Here is a 24,237-nt window from a genome sequence, read left to right as displayed (position 1 = left end):
AATATCAATATCGGTATCGGTTTCTTTTGATATAAATGATGAAAACTTAAAATGAAACTTTAGGGATTGTCAAACATTGATTTTTATGAAATAAAATAGTTCTCCGAAATTTAACAGATACGATAGAAATATCGATGATATTTGTCAATTTTGATCCAAACTTAAGAGTTTTTCTGATGAGGGAAAGTTTAAACTTCAACACCCATTTCATATCTTTTTTTGAATTTTTAGATATTTCCGTTAAAATATCAACTGTATTGAAGAAAATTTAAACACTGAATGCAACGCAAGGCAACTTTTTTGCACCATCCTAAGCCAGCCAGACCTTTACAACAAAAACCAACCACCACAGACAACACGATCAATAATCTCTACATCTCAACTGCAAATCGAGCGATTAGGAAATAGTTTGTGCAATCCATGACGTCTGACTTACAATCTGTATCTTCTGATAGACCAAGAAAAACATTTATCTTGGGAGTAACACTACTTCAGAGAGCTTCCCAATTTTCTTGAGCAAATTTAACCGTGAAATCTCCATTAGGGGATTCTTCAATTAGAAATCTAACCGGCAGTAAATTCTCAAATTCGATCAGGCAGGCATAAACACTTCAATTTCCATTACCAGTCTAGCAATTTACATTAAACGACAAGCTACAGGAATTCCGACCCCAAAACGCCGATACAAAACTTTCCATTGGTACATAGTTCTTTCAAGCGTACAACATTAACCTTCTAAAACGGAACAAAGGTCTCCCGGAAACAGCTTCTTCTCTGCAATTATCCCATATCTGATCGAAATTGAAAAAGGCACATAAATCAGTGCAAGACAAATCAACAGCTAAAATACAACTGAATGTATAAAGTATGTGATAAAGTATCACAATTGGTCGTGAAATTAGGATCCCACATCATTTTGGTTTCAGAAATTGAAAATCGATCAAATGTCGTCCCCAAAATTGACAACATGCAAATTCCCCAGTCGTTGAATTCCTTCCAAGAAAACTATCATCCCTCCCACCATCATCCAATTTCATTGCACCATCATTTTTGCCACCCAACACCATGGCCACCGGGCACCTAGGCACAACCCCAAGTCAACCCCCACCAGCCACAACCTGGCTACCTTCTTCCAGATTCAAGCCACCAGCAACCCCGTTGATCTGTCAACCAGTCGTCCCACCCTTCCCTGATGTGCAGTTTCAAATTTATTGATGACATTAAACGGTCTTCGACTTTAAGGACCAAAATCACATGGGGTCTCAATTCCAAGGACCATTTGTGATAAATTTTTTTTATTTTCATAGAAACAATAACAATGCAATAGCTTATGTATTCCCCATGAGAGATTTCAATGAAACCATATTGTCATAGCAGTCGCATGGACCTTATTACCAGCTGGTCTAAGGTCCACACTCCATTTATGAAGGCACAATCATCTTAGTTAAGACTTTAAGACGGTCTAAATTAACCATGGATTCAGATACTATTCAATGTTTAATTCTGAGTTCCTTTTAACTGTCAAAATGAAGCAAAACAAATATGAACTAAGGAGAACAGGATCTAAAACAACCCACCACGCTTATGGTAACTATAGAACTCCTATGAAAGCACAGTAAGGTACGCGGGTGTTACACTACAATACTTGGATGAAAACTTTCCTAAAAGACCAAAGCTATGAAATAATATGTCACCATACCATGCAATCATGCTGCATATTGATCTAATTAAAAGTCCACGTGAGATTCCAAATACTTCATAAAAACAACTTTGCAGTTGCTGCCAACCAAGAAGCGCCGTATTGATCTAATTAATAGGGTTCTCTCGAGTATAGGCGCTTAATTTAGTTTTGAAGTTCAATTGGTCACAGGTGAGCTGGGTTGTTCAAAGAATTTCTTTTTTTTTGGGGGGGGGGGGGGGGGGTGGGTGGGTGGGGTGGGGTGGGGTCACTAAGATAGGTCAGGGGAGGGTGGTGGGTGGCGTGGCTATGAGTGGAGATCATGATGGCTGACAGAATTGCATATCTTTTTTTTTTAACAAAAAAGTCCTTTTTACCGTTAAATTTGATGGAGACCAAAATGGCTTGCAAGAGTTAAGTTTTTCTTTTACTGATGCAAGAAAACATCAACCAACAACATCAGATTCTAACATACCTATTTTTGAAGAACCTCTTTGTGAGCTTTGAATGAGAGGATAACATTCCATGTCAAAGCTATAAAATTAGCAGTAAGGACCTGAAAACACCCAAAGAAAACAGCATCAAGAAGCAAAATAAAACGAGAGGATTCCCTAAATGAAACTGGAAAATAAATAATGACACTAAAACCAAAGACTTCTATTAAAATTCCCGTAAGTTGAATCAAATAATAAGAAGCCAGCTTGGGAATGAAACTCATAAACATAACTAGATGAGGGTTCTAATCAGACAAGACACATTTCAATGCTCCAAATTGTTCAGATACCCATCACACTAGCCACTAGGCATAACCACCGACGGGAGATTTGGACCACTGCTTCGTTTGGAATTTTCTGATGTGAGTAAATACGATAGCTCTAAGGGATTCTGAAATCAGCTGCCTCATTCCATTCCGTTGCTAGATTTCTGCAACTGGTTATGTGATTTTGCTTTTCCTTTACATTATTTGTATTTTCTATTTTACCTATTTTCATACTGTTTTCCCATATATGGTCAGATGCTTATCATGTAATGCTTATGGAATGAATCAATGAAAAGTTTCCTTTTGTGGACGATGTGTTGGATTTTTGGATTGCCTATCCAGCCCCACTCTAACGACACCGATATTGTCCCCAACTTTACCACCTGCCCAATCCGTCAGGTGTGGGGTTTTACCACAAAAGGCCTCGGTATTAGTTAGAGTAGGGTAATCCTATTTAAACCCCTTGGTTTTCTTTCCCACCACCGATGTGGGACTTTAACACTCCCCCTCACGTGTAACCCCATTTAGTGGTTCACACGTGAAGATCCACATCGGTAATTGAAAGTCAGAGATCGGCTACAATGGAGTCCAAACTTGTTTTCAATGGAACTTAGTGGTTGTCTCTATGTTAAGAGTTCAGATTTGTTTACTTTGGTGACAAGCTCATTCGCTTGCACACAAGCTCATTGGCTTGCACGGGCCTGACCCTGGCTCTAATAGCATGTTGGATTTTTGGATTGCCGGGCCCACCCCACTCTAACGATACCGATACTGTCGCCAACTTTACCACCTACCCAATCCATCAGGTGTGGGGTTTTACCACAAAAGGCCTAGGCATTAGTTAGAGTAGGGTAATCCTATTTAAACCCCTTGGTTTTCTTTCCCACCACCGATGTGGGACTTTAACACGATGACCATAGAAATCATCTACTAATTTTCATTATTTGGTTCGGTAGCTCTTCGCCCATAAATGCCAAGTAGAAAGAAAAATTGTATAGGAAAAGGTGATAATAAACAGCATCACATTTCAACATTAGCACAGTAGAACAAAAAAGGATCAAAATACCCTGCCAAATCTCGTTTTTACAAGACTAACTACATACTTCCACATTGTTAATTGGAAAATAAAGCAACATCCTAATATATGGTTCTAATAAAGCAGGTATCCTCTAATTTCAAAAACTCTCATCCAAAGCAAAATCTGGTTATGTGTTTTGTAACAAACTCTCCTCTAATTCCCTATATGGGTTCTACATCAGGTATCACATGGTTCTACATCAGGTATCCCATCCATTTTCCTGTACAGTGAATTTACCTTGACCAAAGCATGCATCCATTTTCAGTATATTCCAGTCTAGTTTTTTCATCTATAAACAAATTCAATTATAATCCATTTTATGACCTCTCAGGTAGCATGTCATGATCCAATCTAGGCTGAAAGAAAATTATGTAAACAAGAAGTTTACATGTAGACATTACCTTCTAATATGGAAAACCTACTTTTGTACTAACTAAACTTTTCTAATTGTGATACATCAAGAGGCAGTGAGACAGTCCCTTTTGTGACACCAAGAAGCCCATGCATTGAGACTCTTGGCTCCTCACAGGCATTTTAGAAGTCAGGGGGTAGTTAGGCATCTTCAGTCTGAAACTTTACAATATCCCAAACAATATCCCTAGACATATTCTGTCTAGGACCCAATCTCTAAACATATTCTGTCTAGGAGCCATAAAATATGAATAACTTCTTCATAGCATTCTAACCTGGAATTGCTGTGGGACAAACCGAAAGTTGAGAAATTGGAAAGGTATCCACAGTTGCCAATTAACTAGCACAGCAGAAAACCACTCCTACACAACCAGATACTTTGTATTAACAAACGTAGCTTGTATACAAATTTACGAAAGTAAATGCAGTCATTCTGTTAGATTTAAATGCTCGTAGATACGATTCTTTTAACACCACCTGTTGAAGCTTGGGTACAACTTGTGAAGGTTTTCCCTCCAGCGTCATCAATGTTGATAAGAAAACTCCAATGAATGTAGGAGCAAAAAGAAACTGCAGCAAATTGACTCAAAAGTTACAAGACAGTATTGTTATTGAAAAAAATAACGATGAGTTGTCACGAAATTAAAAACCTAAAATGAATTGGTCACCTGATCAAGTACAAGGCGCAGGAATGCACCTGATGCTCCAGGCGTCGTTACCAGTTTGCTTAGATACAAATACCTAATGACAAAAGGTGGTGTAATGAAAACGTACAAGAGCAAAACAGGAAAAAGAAGGAAAGAAGCATAGAAACAAAGAAAAATTACCATGAAATTAGATATATCACTTATTTACAATCCAAAGTAATCTCAGATTTTTTCCGGGGAACTTGATGGCATGATAATGCCACTATGATAAATTAAACTGTTTACTGTACAGTAGGGACAGAACAAACATTATGGTTTTGATAGGAGCATATTTATGCGACTTAGTTAGCTTGTTTTCTTGCATTTGCATAGCTAATTTCTACTTGTTATAGTGTTTTAAGCTATGTTCGTGTGTTTTCAGTTTCAAATGACAAAGTTGGCAAGAAAGTGCAATTTGGAGCATTTTAGAGCAGTTTTGGGCTTGGAATGGATAGCACATGCATAGAGCAAGGTGGATGGACGAATTCGAAGATCAAGAGAGGCTAGGAATGTGATTAACATCTGGAAGAATTAAATTGAAGACTTGGAAGATAAGGAATCAACTACAAAGAAGGAACATTATCCGAACAACTTTATTTTATCCAAACCTTATCCAGCCTTAATCTTATCCTATCTTAATCTTTTCCTACCTTAATTCCAGCTGCAAAGAGGACTCCTTTTCACATTAAATCACCTAAATATCAGGTTCTAGAAGCCCTATTTTCGTGCCCTAAGTTTATGCCCATGTAACCCTTCTAGAAGTTCATCAATCTGCCGCAACGAGCATTCCTTGTCCTCTCTGGAATCTGAATGAAAGTGTCCTTGTTCTTTGGTGATTTGGAGTCCTAATTCCTCTCCTTTTCAGCCCAATTCCGTGCCTTCCCTTCACCCTATAAATACATGATGCCATAGCACCCATTCATCACCACCCTCTACCACAAATTCACACCACACCTCAAGAGCCTAAATTCAGAAAATCCCCATTGTGCCGCAGCAAGGAAGGAAAGAGCAGCCACCTGGAGACGTGCTTGCCATTCAAGACGTTGGATTGTTGGAGCGTTTCTAGGTGTATTCTATTCTTTGTTTTCAATGTTTAAATTTAATTATCTTTGTTTTGCGAACATGAGGAACTAAATTTGTTTTAGTTAGAGGAGACTTTGAAACCATGATTATATTTGCAATATGAATTGATTACTTCCAGTTGTGATTTCATAAATTGTGAATGCAATTTACTTAACTGTTTGATTAAGAACTTATTCTTGTGTGTTGATTAAGAGGGCCCGCTTAGTTTGCATGCATGAATTTGATGCTAAAATATAAGGGAATTTCACCTAATCATTATGAACTTATATTCATGAGTAGTGGAGGTTGCTAGTCACAATCGCGTTAAGTATATTCCTGGCAGGAGTATTATGCTATTCATAGTTACGAATGCCTTGTCAATGCTTATGATTTTCACAAAGCTTAATGATCTTTGATTGTATCTCTATTATGCTGTTCATGTAGGGAACTATTGAAGAATAATTTGGTTGCCGATGCGTATTCCATCCAATTCAATGACTTAAGGAAAATCTGAGGGTTAATTAGTGTTCACGGATAATCCGGGGTGTTAAGGTTCATGGTTTATTGGAAAAGCAACTGGAAATCAATTTGTATGCAAGTGTATCATGTGTGGAGAAGGACCCTCTAGCTAGCCTATCACCCATCAATTCACCCTAATTTCGTGCAACTTAGTTTAAGTTTACAATCGACTTGTTTTTACTTTAAATTCGTCAAAAACCCAATCCCCTTTACTTTGTTGTGTCAAATTAGTTAGAATCTGTCCAACCTTGTGTTTTTAAGTGTTTTGAGTCAGGTTAAAAGTAATTTTCGTCCAAATCATCCTTTAGTGTCTAGTTTGAGTCTATTTGATTGTTTTGTGCTGTTTTGAGTCATTCTAGTTTGTTTTAAGTCATTAGAGTCTAGTTAAGTGTTTTTAAGCTTAGTTTAGTGTTTTTGAGTCAGTTTTAAGTAGAATAGCATCCCTTCTAATCCCCGGCCTAAAACGATCCCTACTTTCATATACTACAATCATAGGGTTTTAATTTGAGTGTTAGAATATTTCACATCAGTTTTTGTGCCATAAAGATGCACAGATACATTCATATCAGTTGATTAGTTACTGTGTGTTTCTAAAGTTTTATCCTATATATATTTTTTAAATAATAATAATAATAATAATGAAAACAGTACTAAAATGATGATTCTAAACTTCAGGCTTACAGATGGAATTTTGAATGGTTACCAGAAATGCAACGTCGGACCTACTAACACCAGCCCCATCAGGGTAAACAAGAACGTTCTTTTCAGGTCCAGGTACGGAGCTTTATCAATGACAAGCTGGGGCAAAGAATTACACTAGCATTGTCATATTCCGTGAGAAAGTAGTATGATAAAAAAAATGATAACTACCATTTGCAAATGGCACAACCCTCAGTATAATAACTTAAAATGTTACATCATTGTGCGCAACAGAAACCACTCAAGTTTCAACATTACAACATGTAAAAAACTTTAGTCTTTTGAAAGATGATTGAGTCAATGAAATACCATGGTCTTGAGGCAGTTACCTATTCAGCTTTATTAAGAGATGATATACAACAAGAAAACTGAGCATCTCAAGTAAAGTAACAAGTAACACCACTCAACCAGAATAATCTAGGATCACCAGTCCTAGTTCAAATAAACTTCAGTATGTTATTTCCAACTCAGAAGGATAACTGTGCAACTTACGTGAGATCAAGGGTTCAAGATATGTCGTTCTAGTAAGCACCAAATCAGATTTGCAAAGCTTATCTACTGCTGGAACAGAGATCATAGAATTAGTTATGTCCCTTTCAAGTTTTATCTTCTTCGATTCTTCCAATTTTCTTCTTTATAAATGATATCTGATATGCCAACTTAGCCATCCAACCACATAACAATTTTTTGTTTCTTTTTTCACGGAACCATTTGATGTCTAATAATCCCCATTAACTCCTAGTTTGGTTCTAGACCCTTTCGGTCAGACAAAAACCACATTTTTGAACTAAGCAATGCTGAATATAAACGATCATGCATAAAAGTTGGTATCAGATGAACGTGCCTTATAGACACATGAAAGTGCCTTCTCTAAGCTGCCTTGTTATAATATTTTCAATGACACATTTATCTATTTGGGGAAAAAAACATGAATCTTAAATCACCTTTAACCCTTGTTTTCCCACTCAAGTATCCAGAACTACCTTCGGGACTGCACCACAACCCTGATCCCCAGCCCCAAAATCCACAACCCCCTAAAGTAGAATGACAACATTATACCCAAATACACTTGAGTGACAAGAAAAGATACGGAAAATATATGCAACCTTGAACTAAAAATGCACACTGAGGATGTTGAAATGCATTAATAAACAATCTATGCATCATTCCTTACATAAACTATAACAATTTATTAGGTAGATACAACAGTACATTTTTTTTTGTTTTGACCATCTAATTATTCTAACCAAATTAACAAAGGATATAATAGTAGAAATGCAAGTTGAAGATAATGCAGAAAACCAGATAAAGAAAGATAAACCATTCAATAATTTCGTTAATGGAAACTACAGGAACTATACCTGGCAGACCATATCCCCAATAAGAGTTAAAAGAGCAGATGTCAGAGCTTTTGTTGCAACTGGATACTTTGCAAGAAGATCCAAATACCTGTAAAAATATAACATCCAGGCTGGTAATGTTGAACAGGAACTATATTTTCAGATTGATTAGCTGAAAAAAAATAAATTCTAATTCCATCCTCAGGATTGAAGAACATAAGACATAGTGCTAATATACATACAATTTGTTTGCTAAAGCTTTGAGAATCTCAAATTATGAAGTAGATGCACACACTTACATCAATAGCTCAAAAGTATCACCTCATCAGTAAGAAAATGTCAAGATAATGGGAAGGTAAGTGTTTATATTAACTGGTAATAGCTGACATTTTAATTATGTCATTATGAATGCTATCAAAATGCAAGTCCAACGCGACCACAATCTCCAACCTGACTTTTACAACGAACATTGATGAAGAATTCTATTCCATTTGGATAGACAGTATAGTAGGCTACATAACAGATAAATGCCCTTCCTATTTCAAAGGTTGAATGTTGGAGGGAAGGGGGCAATACCATTTTGATACCTACACAATTGACTAAAGCGTTTCTATCATCCTAGCTTGTGACATTGAAGACCCATTAGCACCTAAGTAATGTGTTACCAACTCGAGTAGTCATCACTATCTTATTTATCGGCCTCTTTAATCCAAGCACATCAAGTTGAAGACTGCGTAGGAAATTGAGTAATGCTGCCCGAGCATTTTAAACTGCACACTTACCATAATTCAACTACAGGCTCAGCTTTTTATCCCGATAACTGTTAAACTTTCATCTTACATTTTATTATTTGAAATTGGAATTGTTTCATTGCAAATTTTACAAAATGTTCAATTGTCTGTTTTGTTTTTCCCTTTTTACTTCCGGCAAGTCAACAGTAATGCTGTAGCTCTAATTAGAAAATACACATCAATGCAACAAAAGCTGGAAATTGAAATTTGAATATACGGTTACCACGAAAGCAATGACCAATTGTTTTCACCACGACCACCGCCACCGCCTTCACCGTTGGCACCCCCTTCACCTCTGCCGCCATAATTTCCATCACCAGAGCCGCCGTCTCCACCAGTACCACCCGACCCACCATCGGAGATAACCGAAAGACGAAACCGGTCATAGCCCAGTTGCCTTAAACCCAGTTCAGAACGACCCAAGTCCTTAAGCACGACTCCAATGCCGGAATTGAGGGAAAATGAGTGAGAATGCAGAGCATGCGGGTGAGACTGGCACACAGAAGTGCTCCTAAATTCCCATATCTGAACTGGAGTTGCTGCAATCCTATATGTAGTACAAGAATGCAAAAAGGGTCTACGAGAAGAACCCACGAACCGGTTTAGGAGCGGGGTTTTACGAGTGAGGGATGCAGGGTTTAGAGCCATTTCCTGCAATGAAATGGATTGAAGGGTTCTGGGCATTTGAAAATGTGACGTTTTGAGGTTGACAGGCTGAGCTTTAGAGCAATTCCACGCCGGGCTATAGCCAATTCAATCCACAGGGTCAACCAGAACAACTTTTAAACAAGCGATTTTATCTACCCATTGATAAGTAGATGAGTTTAGCCTTATAAGTAATAATATGATTCAAACTCAGACGAAAATCAAACCTAAGATCTATTTCTTATAAGTGAAAAGTAATATTACTAGACCGTAATACTAAGTAACAACAGTAATCACTTTTAGTGGTAACTCTGTAAGTGCATGTGCACCCCCTAAACTATGGGGGTGTAGTTAATCTCGACTTTGAGAGAATTTAAAAAGACTTTAAAATCCTAGTGTAGTCAATTGAAAGATTTTAAAGGATTTTAGAATCCATGCAAATCTAGGTATAGTCCATTGAGATTTTATTAGAGATTTTAAAATTCATCCAAATCTAAGTGTATTAAAAAAATTAAGATTTTAGAGGATTTCGATAAGTTGTGGATTTTATGGGATTTGAGAGCAAGAAGTATATATAACCAAGACAAAAAAGAATACAACCTCACCCCTAAGGATTTCAAATCTTTTTCCATCTGGGGCAGTCCTCAAATCTCTACTAACCCCAGCCACACAAGGGTACCACCATATACTTTGGTAGAATCTTTTTGGGTAAATTACACAAAACTAACTCAACTATTGGGTCATTAACAGTTTCATACCTCGTCTTTAAAAAGTTTCAATGTCATACCTCATCTACGAATTTGTTACAATTTCATACCTTCCGTCAGTTGTCAGTTAATTCCACTGTTAAAATGCTGACGTGGCAAGTGACGGAACCCATTTTCTATTAAAAAATTAATTAAATATTTAAAAAAAAAAAAAAAAAACCTCAGCCTTCTTCTTCCCCACTCCCATCTTCCCCCAACCTATACCAAACTCACCCAAAACCAGAACCCTACCTACCCCCCCCCCCACCCCACCAAATCCCCAAAACCAAAAACAAATCCCAAACTCCTTCCACTCGCACGCCTAGATCACCGAGCTCGACCCAGCCACCATGAGCAACTTGGGGCATCAACAAGTTCCGATTCCTCTAGTCTGCATCGCTGAGCTCTCTTTCACGGAGCTCTCCTTTTGCCGCACGATTTGGGATTTGTTTTTGGGAAAGAAAATGTGTGAGAATATGTGTGAGGAGACGGGGAGAGGGAGGGAGGGAGAAAGAGAGACGAGTTGTAAAGAAGGGGAAGAAGGGACGGGTGGGGAAGATGCGAATAGGGGATGGGTTTCGCGGGAAGGGGGAATGGGACTGGGTTTAGGTTTCTTTTTCTTTTTTTTTTTTTTGTTTTTTAATAGAAAATGTGTCCCGTCACTTGCCACATCAGCATTTTAACGGAGGAATTGACAGACAACTGACGGAAGGTATGAAATTGTAACAAATTCATAGATGAGGTATGACATTGAAACTTTTTAAAGATGAGGTATGAAACTGTTAGTGACCCAATAGTTGAGGTAGTTTTGTGTAATTTACCCAATCTGTTTTTGTAAGCATTTCACAACACAGTTTGAGCTGGGTTTTTTTTTTTATGAGTTCTCGAGTCAGAGGGGAATCACGTTGATGCTCAACGATTAGAACCCAATGTAGTGTTCAATATCATTGATCCCTACTCTACAGAATATTAGTTTGAAGCATTCAAGGATATATCATATATAGAGTTTTGGTTAATAATGGAAAAATGAAGTTAGAGTCAGGCTTGGTTGACTGCAAGGTGTGCAATGGTGTAGGTAACTGTTTCTGATACTAGTTTCTTGTATTATTATGACCCCTAGACCTTAATTAAGCATGTATGATCATCGAAGGAAATGATCAATCTAGGATTTTGGTTAATAATACTCTCTCGCCATTTTGATTTTTTAATGTCTCTGGTACTAAAAGCATTACCGAAGTACCACATCGTATGTCTCTGGCAAAATGACAGTCGGTGGTGATGGTTGTTGATGATGTAGTGCTCAAAAACTCACCAAAGTTATGTTCATCTATCAATTGAGAGAGAGATGGAGTCATGATAGTGTGAAAGAGGACCAGAAAAGGGACGGGATAAAGTGGCCACTGAGTACCGTAGGGCAAGGGGAAAAGATTTTTCCTTTTTTTTTTTTTCAATAAAAAATTATATTAAAATCCACCAAAATCTAAAACCAAATCCATTCAAATTCTTTAAAATTCATATGAATTTTGTAGGAGTCTTAAATCTTCCTAAATCCTATCAAATCTATTATTTTTAAAATCCTTCAAAATTTTAGTTTGACTACACCCCCCATAAATAGTTCAGGTATTAAAATATTATTATTTTTTATAAAATAATAAAAAATAATTTTTTTAATAATAAAAGATTGGTTGAAAGTATTTGAAAATATTGAAATGTGGTATAAAGTGAAAGAATATGGCTAAGTATTTATTAAAAAAAAAATTATGATTTTTTGTTTGTATTTTTAATTAATTTTTTGTGTTTTAAATTAATTTTTTACAATTTTTTTAATTGTGGTTGATGTTAGCCACATGGCCTAGGGGTTGGGGCTGTTGATTCTTGCTAGGGGATTACTACCCCAGAGTTGAGTGGATTGACGTAGGTTGGAGGGCTTTTTCGGAGGAAGGGATTTAATTAACTACCTAGGGGATTACTACCAAAATGCCCAAGCAATTACTGCATTTAGTAAACTGCCCAACTGCATCCCTAACCTAAGTAGTCTAGGTTATTGGTATTAAAATATTATTGTTATTTTATATCATGTAAGGAAATATAATTTTATTTTTAATTTCGAATAGTGTTTTTAACCAACCTTGTCACGCTATGTGTCATATTAGAAAGTATAGTTTTGTGGATAGATTTTCGAGTAAATTTTTAACTAATTTCGTAGCACCGTGTGTCATGATTCTGTAAGAATTTTGTGGATAGATTTCTAATAAGATTTTTAACCAATCTCGTCCCGCCACGTGTAACTATTTGTTTAGAACTCTCGTGGATAGATTTCAATAAGATTTTTAACCAATCATGACGTGTCACGTGGCAATATCTGCAACCTCATCATTTCTTTTTTCTCTATTCAAACCCTACGTCCATCCTAAAGTCACACACCAAAATCAAGATCTCTCATAATCCTTCTTCATAGTTTATAAATCTTAAGTTCTTACAATGTCTTCTTCAAGTAGATTGTTAGAAAACGACGAGCAAGAGAAAAAATTGTTTGAGAAAGAGAGAGAATTGTTCGATCTCAAAGAGGAAGAAAATGAGTTGTTCAAAATGGAAGAGCAAGAGGATGAAGAACGTAGATGGAGAGATGATGAAGCAAGAAGTGAGAGAGCTTCATATACCCGTTGTGTCATGCAATCTGTAGAGGTAATTTCTAGACCTTGGCTGACACACCCTGACTGGAGTCGAGGCATGCTGGCCGACACTCGAAAGTGACGTAGCCAAAGGGAAAGTCAGGTGGAAGAAATACAGATAAATTTAAACTGAAAATAAGTCATTTAAGCTAATAAGCAGAGTGTGCAGTAATGGACAAAACCCATAATACATAAGTAGTCAGAGCATGGATGACAGTACAACATAAGTAGAGCAGTCGTGTAATGACTCGTCCCAAATTTTTACGAAACACGGAACGTTGAGGGCAATTTTGTAATTTCACTTTGGTTAGGATATTTATTTTAAAGGTTCTCTTTGGGGAATCTTGTAGTGTGAGCCATTGGGGCCCACAAGTTGTCACGTGTCCTTCATTTGTCACCTCTTCCGTCACTCCTCTGCCTCCTATCTTTCTTTGCATTCTTCTCTCCGAGCCATAGACACACAAACAACTTCAACCTCAGCGAACACCACCACTACCAGACCCTCCCCCATGTCAAACCCTAGAGTTGACGACGCCTCCCTTGGTACACAGTGGCTACCACTGTTCACATTTCCTCCCTAACGGATTTCTACGAGCTTTTGTCATTTTTCACTAGGGTAAGTCTCGAAAACCATATAGATCTTCATAAATATGTTTAAGAGTGAGTTTGGGACGTTTTGAGTAGTTTTGGTGGCTGTTGGATGCAGAAATATCTCGGGGCAAACTTTCCCTAGATTCTGGTGAGAACCGTCGCTTTTTAGGCCATTTTTCGACCAGCTCTGGCCACAACATAGATCCAAATTGGTATGAACATCTTCTCCTCATTCTAAGCTTCATTTTCATAGCTAGAACATCGAAAATGGTGAAAAAAAAGTTCGAACGAAGCTCTAGAACCCTTGCCCAGATTCTGGCCGACCTACGGCCTAAAACCGGGTAGACCTAATCGGTAACCCAAAACAGATCTAACCCAGTAACAAGGCCCAACCCAGCAACCAGGCCTAACCTAGCAGCCCAAAACCCAGATTCGACCCGACTCGACCCGAAATCGATCCCTTGATTTCCATGGTCAGTGCGTAGGCCGCGCATGGGTGGGCGTGGAAGGCTGTCATGGTCAATGCATGGAGCACATGTACCTCCACCACCGTCCACAATGGGGCTGTTGAATTTTCCAGCGACTCATCTCGGCGCGTGAGGCGGTGAGTGGGGGAACCCAAGGTCCCCCTTTAAGTTTTTTGACGACCTAAAACCGTTTGCAACGTCCGTTTTCCCAAATTCAATTGTTTTAGTAGAGTTTTATTAATTGATCCCTTTATGTGCTTAGGTGCATTGTTAGTGGCGTTTCAGTCTTCCCTAGTTCGAATAGCTGTTCAACTACGGAGTATCTATGAGTGGACCCCTTCTAAAATGCATGATTTTAATTACTAGAAATGCATGCATGAAAAGCATGATTTTATTACTACGTTTTATGAAATGTTTATGAGTAAATCAGATTTACGCTTTATGAAATATCATGCTTTATCGAATTTATGTTTACTGAGATATTTATGAATATGATTTATGATATGATGTTTGAGCTATTGAGTTTCGAATATATTTTGGAAAGATTATGTTTATGATTTGTGCTTACTTAGTGGATATTGATATTTATATATGCCTTCAGGCGGGTGATGTAGGGCCTTCGGGCGAATGATATTTATATATGCCTTTGGGTGGGTGATTTAGTGCCTTCGGGTAGGTGATATAGTGCCTATGGACGGAAGTTTTATATATTACCTTTGGGCGGGTGATGTAGTGCCTTCAGGTGGAAGATTTATATGTTGCCTTTGGGCGGGCGATGTAGTGCTTACGGGTGGAACATTTATATATGCCTTTGGGCGGGCGATGTAGTGCCTTCAGGCGATTGTGATACCACTACCAAGCACATTGTATATGATATATGTTTTTGAAGGTTTTATGGCATACTAGGATTTTCGGAAAACCTATTACTTATTAGTTATATGAGTTTTCTAAAATTGGGGGTTAGTACGTTTAAAGAGTTTTTGTTTTAGTATTACTTATATATAAACTTTTTCCACTCATGTTTTCTTTTGCACCCCCTTCATGACTTAGAATCGAGGTGTACAATCCTGGCGTCAGGGTACTCCCGCATTAGTATCTTCAAGTCCTCTCAGTGTAGAACCCATTCCTTTGTTTGTACCTTTTCATAATATTTCTTCTACACTATTCTTAATTAGTTATATGCTTTAAGCACGTTCCCACATTTGCAAATTCTTATTGAGTAAAATTTACGTGTTTTATTTACGTTCGTTCTTTCTTCATTAATTGCATGCATGTTAATATAGCTTCGTCACCCTCGGGTGTCGACCATCATATATCTACCCTAGTGTTTGGAGGATATCGAGGTCGAGCGTGTCAATTTGGTATCAGAGCATACTTAGGATTTTCTTTTACTATTGTAATGTGTCAGCCTTAACATCATTTGGATGTCACGGCTTCCGTATTTGGTGCCTTTTGACGTAGTTGTCTGAACCTAATTTTGTTGAAATTGTCATATCATATTTAAAGTACGAAAATTCATGTCAGGATTGTGCTTCATCAGTGATGTAATAAATTGATGGATGACTTTTAATAACAGATCAATACTCTACAACATGCCTTCCCTAGGAATGACGGGCATAGTCGAATTTACATTAACGTGACATGAAACTCAGTGAGAGGAAGTCTGGTTAAGACCAGCTAAAGATTTGAAACGATGATGATACTCTCAGACATGCGTTCCCTAGGAATGGCGGGTAGAGTCATGTCTATATAGAGATTGCTCGAAACATCTGAAGTTCATGTTGGAGAAAGTGAGGAAGGATCAGCTGTAAGCGTAGTTTAGCCAGTGTCAGTTTGGTGGGATCAAATCAATGTTCTCAGACTTGTTGTTGCCATTGAGGGAATTCGTGTAAACCCTCAAAAGATTTCTCGGTGATTGTCATATCGATGACCTTCTTGCTTACTCCAACAACGAGGTCAAGTTCACTAAACATCAACAACCAGTTTTATACACCAAATTCTTCAAAACGTTGATTTTGTTTAGACTAGATACTTTCTTGGGAGACCCCATTGTAGCAGACGTTATTCTTATCAATTTCCAACAAGGTTGCGACTGTTGAAAATTGAAAATCCTCATAAGGTATTGTGAAATACAAAATATCTTTGGTTTTGTCAATTTTTATCGGTAGCTCTTAACAGTTCATTAAGCATAGCCCTATTTCCTTTTTGGCTAGGAAACAAGTCAATTTTGTTTGTGATATTGAATGCTTGGTTGCACGCTGATGCAACATGAACGAGTAATGCATGTGCCTCTTGACGGTTGGAACCACATGAAGCGAACCATCTTATCTACAACCTTGAGCCAATGGTTACCGTCTTACTTGAAAATTTAATGACACCCTTTCTTTGTAGAAATTTATGTGGGACGAAAGTTAGGAACATAACTTTTTGGAGCTGGAACATCGTCTTACTCATGCTTTCGTCCCTGTTTTTCTTGACGTTGGTAATGAGTTTTAAGTCTCTTGTTTTGAATCCTTGGCACGTTTGGAGTTGTTTTCTGATGTAGCATGGGAAGGTAATTGCCTATTCTCCCGAACATCTCAAACCTTATAGAAAGAATTATCCTATTCATGACCTACAGCTGGTAACAATTTTCCTTGCTGTAAAATCTGGTGACGTTTTCTCTACAGCAAGAAGTGTTGCATCATTTCTGACTAAAGAAGTTGTAGTGTGTTTTCACATAGAAGGAGTTGAGTTTAAGACAGAAGAGGTGGATGGAACTCATCGGTATTTTGATAGCGTTTTTGAGTGTCATCTTGGTCAAGCAAATGTCATAACTAATGCTCTTAGTTAGAAATCTCATGGACAGCTTACTTCCATCCGAGCTATCCATGTCCCACTATTCTTTTCTCTTAAAGGGATTGGTTTTACTTTGGCGCCCGATCCATGATGAGTATTGTTGGCTCACTTCTAAGTCAAACCTGTACCGGTAGATTTCGGGTAAGAAACCAAGTGTTTGATCAATAATATGTGAGTTTGAAGGAGTAAGTGTTAGACGACATAAGATGGGATTTGAAAGTTCGAGGAGTTGGAACTCTGTTGATAAGAAACAAATTGTTTTTGCCTAAGAGTAATGAAGCTGTGAAAAAGAAAAATTCTTGATGAGGCTCACATTTCAACGTATGCCATGCATATTGGCAGTACTAAATTGTACCACTATTTTCGTCCACTTTATTACTGGTATTGTATGAATGGGATATCGCTGAATATGTAAAGAAATGTTTGATTTACTGGTAAACGGACGTAGAGAGATGGAAGCCATCAGGCTTATCTCAATTTCCTTCTATTCTTGTTTGGGGATAGGAATAAATTTTCATGGTTGTCATTTTCAGGTTGTTGAGGGCCCACTGGGGATGTGAATGGAAATGGGTGAATGTCACCATAGATTTCCTGTACAAACCACCTTGTACACGTGGAGACTATGATGACATCTCGGTACTTGTTGATTAACTCACTCAGCATATTATCTAACAATCTGTGAGGACTATACTTTCGGCTGCTTGGTATAATTCTTCATTCTAGACTTCGTTAGACTAACATTTTGATTAACATCGATTTCGACCGTAATCCCATATTCACCTCTTGGTACTAGAAGACATGCTAGTCAACTTTGGGTTTATGTTTACCCTACAACACTTCGTATCATTTCTAAAGCAGACAAACTGTTTAGGAAGACTACTCAGGTTTGAAAGTTTTAGCTGAGACCATTAGTCATTCAATCACCCATTAACACCCTGTCGAGCGAATCATTACCACTGGTGATTGAGTATCCCTGAGGTTATTGCTGTAACAAGTTGTTGTGAATATTAGAATGGGAAAAAGTCTAGGTTTCTATGTTGAGTGCCTAAAGTTATACTTTTATGCCCTCTTTTACTTAGGTTTTTGACTTAAAATCTCTATGCATCACAATGTATTTTGTTGTTTGTATTGTATTTCAAGATGAAAGCAAGGGCTTAAAGAAATCATCTTATTTTGAATATCTTAAGAGCCTAGAATGGATAGTTTGAAGCCCAACTCACCCAAGACCATACCATAGCCCACAAGTGGCCCAAGATCTGCCAGAAAAGGTCCTTGCAGAACATCCAACTTGCGAGCTTTGCCCCGAAGTGCTCAAAACGAATTAGAAAATGGGGCATATATGTTGGAAAGCCTTGGAAGTCTTCTTTCTGATGGTCCTTACAACTTGTGATTTGGAGGTTTCGACAAGAAATTATGACAAAATAAATGTTCAGTTACAAATTCTAATAACAGCTAGTTTTCAGTTACTCCTATATTAAAAGCTGATTGTAATGAGCTATAAATGAGAGTCAATTTAAGGATGTAAATGTGTTAGATGTTAGAAAACTCCTGAGCATTTTAATAGGAAAAAAATACACAGAATCTGAAGGAGAATAAGGAGATACATAACATCAAAGAGGATGAGGAATCTTCCACCTTGAGCCGTTTCTAGGTTCTAGCTTTCCTAACTTTTTATGTATTTTGTTATGTTTTTAATTTAGGTTATGGATACTTAGGGCTGCTTTGAAGCCCTAGACATGATTGAATTAATGTTATGATGCAATTTTAGTTTATCAATTTCATTTGCAAGCTAGAATCAGTTTTTTGTCTCAATTGTTTCCAAGATTCTAAAAAACGTTAGGCGCTAGTCGGGCGGTGAGCTAGCGCTTAACACCTAGGCAGCCAGGCAGGATCTAGGCGGGCGCCTAGGTGGCTTAGGCGGATTTAGGTAAATTTCTTGTATATCTTGTAAATAAGTGCGTATTGACACATAAAAAATTATACTCGTATGAAATTAAGGATAAGATAATAAAAAAAATGATAAAATACAAAAAGGGTATCCAACAAGTTCAAAATTTAAAAACACATTAAGCATATATATCATATAACTTAAGACATTTTGAATGATTAGTAAGTTAAATTAATTAAATTCAGAGAGATAAAATATAATTCAAAACATTTTAAATAATTGGTATTTAGTTTTTAAACAATAAATATTAAAACAACCCCACCTAGTGGGTTGGGTAGTTCATAAATATTTAAAAATAAAAAACTTGTTCATTAAAGTCCACGTGTGAGGTTTGACACCTCCCCTCCACCCTACTTTCTCACATTAGATTGGATTCCAAAAAGTAGAGCCGTTTTTAAGCCTTGGAAAGCGGACTCATTATTTTTTTTGGGTTTTCTTTTCCTCTTCTTCCTTGGAAAGAGGAAAGCCATTAATGTTTTGAATTTTTTTCCTTTTCCTCTTTTCTCCTTCTCCGATTACTCTGTTTTTCCATTTCTTCTTCTTCTGTTGCTCTGTAAATTTCCACAGCAGCCTCTTTCGCTTCTTCTTCGAGCTCCTTCTTGGTTCTAAGGCGCTCGCTCTCTCTCTCTCTCTCTCTCTCTCTCTTCTAGCTGCCAAACAGCCCAGCGTCTGCACAGACCTTGCTGATTTAAGAAATGATTTTGAGTTAATCGTGGCGGAGCACCGTCACCTAGCGCCTAGGCGGCCGCCTCACCCGTTTTTTAGAACATTGATTGTTTCAAACACATATTTTCAAGCTTAGCTACCTTGTTTATGTTTGCTTTTTGTTGAGAATGAGAAGGATGATTGTCAAATCTTTTTTCATTCCGTAACAACATGTGATTAGGTTCAGAACTAATCATGTAAGCTGATTCCATGAAAATCTAAAATAAATGCCATGTTCTAGGGTTTATGTGATGTTCATAATCCTCTTCGTTCTTAGTGAGTTTCTAGGTGCTAAATCTGAGTATATGCCATGCTAGGTTGCACCTACAAATATAAGTTTGATGTATATGTCATGCATCTAACATGCAAAGAAAGTGAGGATTCATACAATCTAGTTATATGTCATGCTAGATATGTTAGTTGTGCATTTGAAATGGATAAGTTAAAAGATCATCTCATTGATTTTTCCCTTTTCTTTTTGTCTTTATTTCTTTTCCAAAATTACTTAAACCCCCAATTTTAAATCATAGGAGTCATTAACTGATGCTAATATGTAAGAGTAAAAGGTTTTACTAAGTTGTTTATCAGTCTCTGTGATTCGACATCCTTACTTGTGCCACTATATTGTCGTTATATTTGCACTCGAAAGGAACCTCAACATCCCGCCCATCATATTACTTTAGACTACCACTCGAGTCGAGTTCGCGCTCGACCATCTCAACTTGCCACCACAAGATCAAGTTAGGTACTTACACGTATTCTTGCATCAAGGTTACGTATTCAATCTTGTTATCTTGTACTCTAGTTTTGATGGACTTGTTTTGATCTTTAAATTCTTGAGTGTTCTTTTGGCCATCTCTGCATAGCCTTTCGCTAAATCCGAGAGAAATTTTCAATGAATCGGCTTGTTTAAGCTTTATGAATCGCATTGTTCGGTTGTAGGAAATGCCGTCACTCTTGTACCTCATCGGGATACACATTTCTCTTCCAAGTCTCGTGAAGCCTTCTTAAAGGCCATGGGTACTAAGTTGTTGTCTAGTACCACATTTCATTCTCAAACTGATGGCTAGTCTGAACGAACTATCCAAACCTTGGAGGACGTGTTGTGTTCATCCATTCTGTGTTTCAGCATGATTAAAAATTGCACCGATCTCTATTGGAATTATTTACAATGACATTTTTAATTTTTGGTTTGGGCATGGAACTATTTGAGACATGGTATGAGATATTCTACATGCAACACTTGTTAGACAAAGAGTTTTGCGAACTAGTATTCGAAGGATCGAAATTTCGATATGGGAAACTGTATGCTTCAGATGATGTCGCCTTGGAGTTTGGAAAAAATGGTAATTTTGCACCCTTGAGAAGTTACAACTTGTTTATCGAGACAACAAAGTGTTGTCGATATTGCAGGCTGTAATATTGATGGCTTATTTGTTAGGTTCGTTAAGCAAGTGGGCAGGTAAACTCGTCTATGGTAGTGGTTATTATTTAATTATTGTTTGAGCTCGACCCAAAGACACACACACACACACACACACACCCCTATTATCGGAGTATGTGACGTTACGAATTCTAGGGCGAGACCCATTTTCATTTTCGATTTTAATTTTCAGTGCAAGTATTTTAACTTAAATTATTATAGTTATATATTTGTATTTTTCAACGTCTTGAATCCGTTTAGTAGAGTTTTATTAATTGGTCTTTGTATGTGCTTAGGTGCGTTGTTAGTGGCGTTTCCGTCCTCCCAAGTTAGAACGACTATTCGACGACAGAGTATCTGTGAGTGGACCCTTTTCAAAATGCATGATTTTAATTACTACGTATAAGTATGAAATCAAATGTAATCCATCAATATTCCAAAAACACAACAAATCATAATATCTTAATCATGGCATAAGAAAATCAAGTGCTCATTAATCTATGCTAACACATGAGTCCATGTGGAGAAATTTTGACATGAACAGGACTGGATGTAATCATAATATATGCACTAGTACTACAATTATGTGAAGAATAGCGCTAGGTGCATCACATACGAGTTCTCGGTTGCCTAAAATAATTAAAATATTCTAACATAAAAAATATTAAAATAATAATATAATAATTAAAAGAAATATAAAATATAAAATAGTAATTTTCTTTTACAAAAGTATTTTCGAATTCGTAGTTCTATAGAATCTTCATCGTAATTCCGAATTCGATTCCGCTTGCGCCTATATGTTCGTACTGTTGAGGATTTTAAGAATACGATAAAATAGTAGCTCATACACTTCAAAAAATGATGGTTTACGAAAGTCAACAATCTCATCTCTAGAGGCATTTTCATCATTTCACTTTTTAAAAATTAATAAAATTGAAAAATTAGGAACGGATTGTTATAATTTACCCACCTTAAAAAAATTTCGTCCTTGAAATTTCAACACTATTGGGGATTATAGTTAAAGAACAAACGTGGATAAAAATCTTGCATGCGCTCAGTTCATCTCCTACGTAGCTTCCTCAACTAAGTGGTTTCTCCATAAGGCTTGGTGAATTTGGTGAATTTGATGGAAGAGATCTGGAGAGGATCCCTTTGCGAAAAAATGAATCTGAAAAATTGCTCTACTATTGTCATTCAGTTTGTGTGCGCTCCCTGATGGTCTCCTCCTTCATCTTCTCATCTTCTCAATCACTTATAGCTTTTCTATGTGATTATTTATTCTTTTACGGGTATTTCTGGATTTTTCTTTTTCTTTTCTGGGTTTTTTTCCTTCTAAATTTCCACCCTTCATGAATTCAACCAAGAACCTGTGTTGAAATATTTTGGGCTTTAGGAGGAGTGCATGTCGGTGATTGCAGTGTTGAAATATTCTGGTTGTTTCTTCCCTTTAATTTCTCAATGGAGTTGGACAATTTGTCCAATTCGAATATAAATTTGGTGGAAATCTGTCCTTCTAGTCTATTCTTAGTTGCAGTGATTAGCGTCTCAATATGCAGAAGGCGGGGTAAGTCCATCGGAGCGAAGGACGAGACCCAAGGACGTGTATGTCATCATCGGCGGCAGTGGAAACTTACGGTTGACAGAATTTCTCCTTTTACAGGCCATAATTTATATATATTATTTTAAGAATAGGTTAGAGCCGCGGTAGGGGTGTGCGTGGAGCATGGCTTCCAGGACTTGGTAATTTGCAGGGTGAGGTAACGATAGAAGGCATTTTTTTCGATATTCGAATTCTGCAGCAATAATTGAGGTCTATTGCGTTCATATTTCTCGTGATTGCAATAAGGCTGCCCACTCAGTAGCGTCATTTGTGTCCAAAGAGAATGGCGCTTATAGTTAGTTTGAGTTTGAGCTGGAGTGATTAACATTTTAATTTTTTAACTATTTATAGTGGGTAAGATTATAATGTAGTTGGAGAAATAAGCCATGAATTCAACAGTATTCTAAATATTTTCTAATTTGGAAAAAAAAAAAAAAGTTTCAAAGTTATATAATCATAAGAGTTAAGTGAGAAGTTTGAAATTAAAAATAGAAGATGATTGTGTCAATTATAGAGACGCCTTTTAGATATAAATAGATTTTTTTTATAATTTAAATTAAATAAAAATAAGGGATTTTGTCACAAAAGATCTTTTATATTTTGTAGATTCATAATTCTTGTTCTTTATGTTTCAATTCAATCAATTTTCACATCAACTATAACAGTAAAAAGAAACCACACTAACGCTCTTCAGCTTAAAACCAATTTCTATGTGGCACTGACATAGATTGATAACAAAAAGATTGCCGTCAAATTTGACAGTAGTTTCAAATATTTTTAATTAATTATTAAATGTTTTTAATTAATATTTTATTGATTTTATTATTATAATTAATGTTGAATGTTGACCGGTTTTGCTTGTATCCTACCTCTCTCTTGTTTGCAATCAACGAAGGAAACTATGCCAAATAATTAATTAAATTTTTACTGATTTGATTATTTATTTTATAATAAAATAAAATAAAATTTATATTTAACATATTAGATGAAAAGTAAAATTCAAAAAATATTAAAATGTCAAAATGTTACAGAAATTGTTAAATTAAAATTTTACGTTCTTAAATGCCTCACAGACCATCTTTGTTTGTGTCAAAGCAAGTCAAACACAGACAAAGAAGGATTTGGATCCTCTCCTGAGGAGGGGTTTGAATCCTCTTAACTTAATAACACGGATCGTTGAATTTTGATTCAACGGTTACAAATAACAGGTATTCTCTAAAAATTATAATAATTGTAATCGTTAGATCAAAATTCAACGATTCGTGTTATTGGATCGATAAGATTCGTACCATCTGCTCCGAAGACGATCCAAGCCTGACAAAGAAGTGAAGGGAGAATCCAAGTATTATCAGAACCAATCAAACTGAGCCTCCTATCGCCCCCACATATGTCTTACGTGGCATTATCAGAACCAATCAAACTGAGCCTCCTATCCAAAACAAGAGAGACTGCCAATCAGAAGCCACGTGTCAGATACCCATTTAACTCATAGATTTCACCGGATGAGATTACATCCCCTCAAATCCAGTTATATGGTCCAAAAGCTCGCTCGCTTGCTCACTCACTCTCCTTCCCAAA

General features: G+C 36.8%; 1 protein-coding gene across 3 annotated transcripts; it reads right to left on the bottom strand.

Moving 5' to 3' along the window:
* Positions 1 to 192: 192 nt before the first annotated feature.
* Positions 193 to 9,819, bottom strand: LOC103966205 (protein sym-1). 3 transcript variants are annotated; one of them, XM_048573350.1, is made up of 8 exons: positions 9,248 to 9,819; positions 8,255 to 8,342; positions 6,898 to 6,992; positions 4,596 to 4,668; positions 4,405 to 4,497; positions 4,203 to 4,289; positions 2,154 to 2,234; positions 193 to 325 (listed from the first exon to the last, which is right to left on the bottom strand). In XM_048573350.1, exons 1-7 carry the CDS (start codon positions 9,706 to 9,708, stop codon positions 2,154 to 2,156), a joined length of 978 nt encoding a protein of 325 aa, XP_048429307.1. In that variant the 5' UTR covers positions 9,709 to 9,819; the 3' UTR covers positions 193 to 325. The 3 variants fall into 3 exon arrangements, with proteins under 3 accessions (XP_048429307.1, XP_048429306.1, XP_048429308.1); XM_048573349.1 differs by lacking the exon at positions 193 to 325 and adding an exon at positions 600 to 791 and having other exon boundaries at positions 9,248 to 9,818; XM_048573351.1 differs by lacking the exon at positions 193 to 325 and adding an exon at positions 1,052 to 1,189.
* Positions 9,820 to 24,237: the final 14,418 nt, after the last annotated feature.

This window comes from the organism of the source record quoted next, unplaced genomic scaffold (genome assembly GCF_019419815.1).
Source record: "Pyrus x bretschneideri cultivar Hongxiangsu unplaced genomic scaffold, Pyrus_bretschneideri_v1 Contig66, whole genome shotgun sequence".
Classification (NCBI taxonomy): Eukaryota; Viridiplantae; Streptophyta; class Magnoliopsida; order Rosales; family Rosaceae; genus Pyrus; species Pyrus x bretschneideri.
This window is presented reverse-complemented; position numbering and strand designations above follow the sequence as displayed.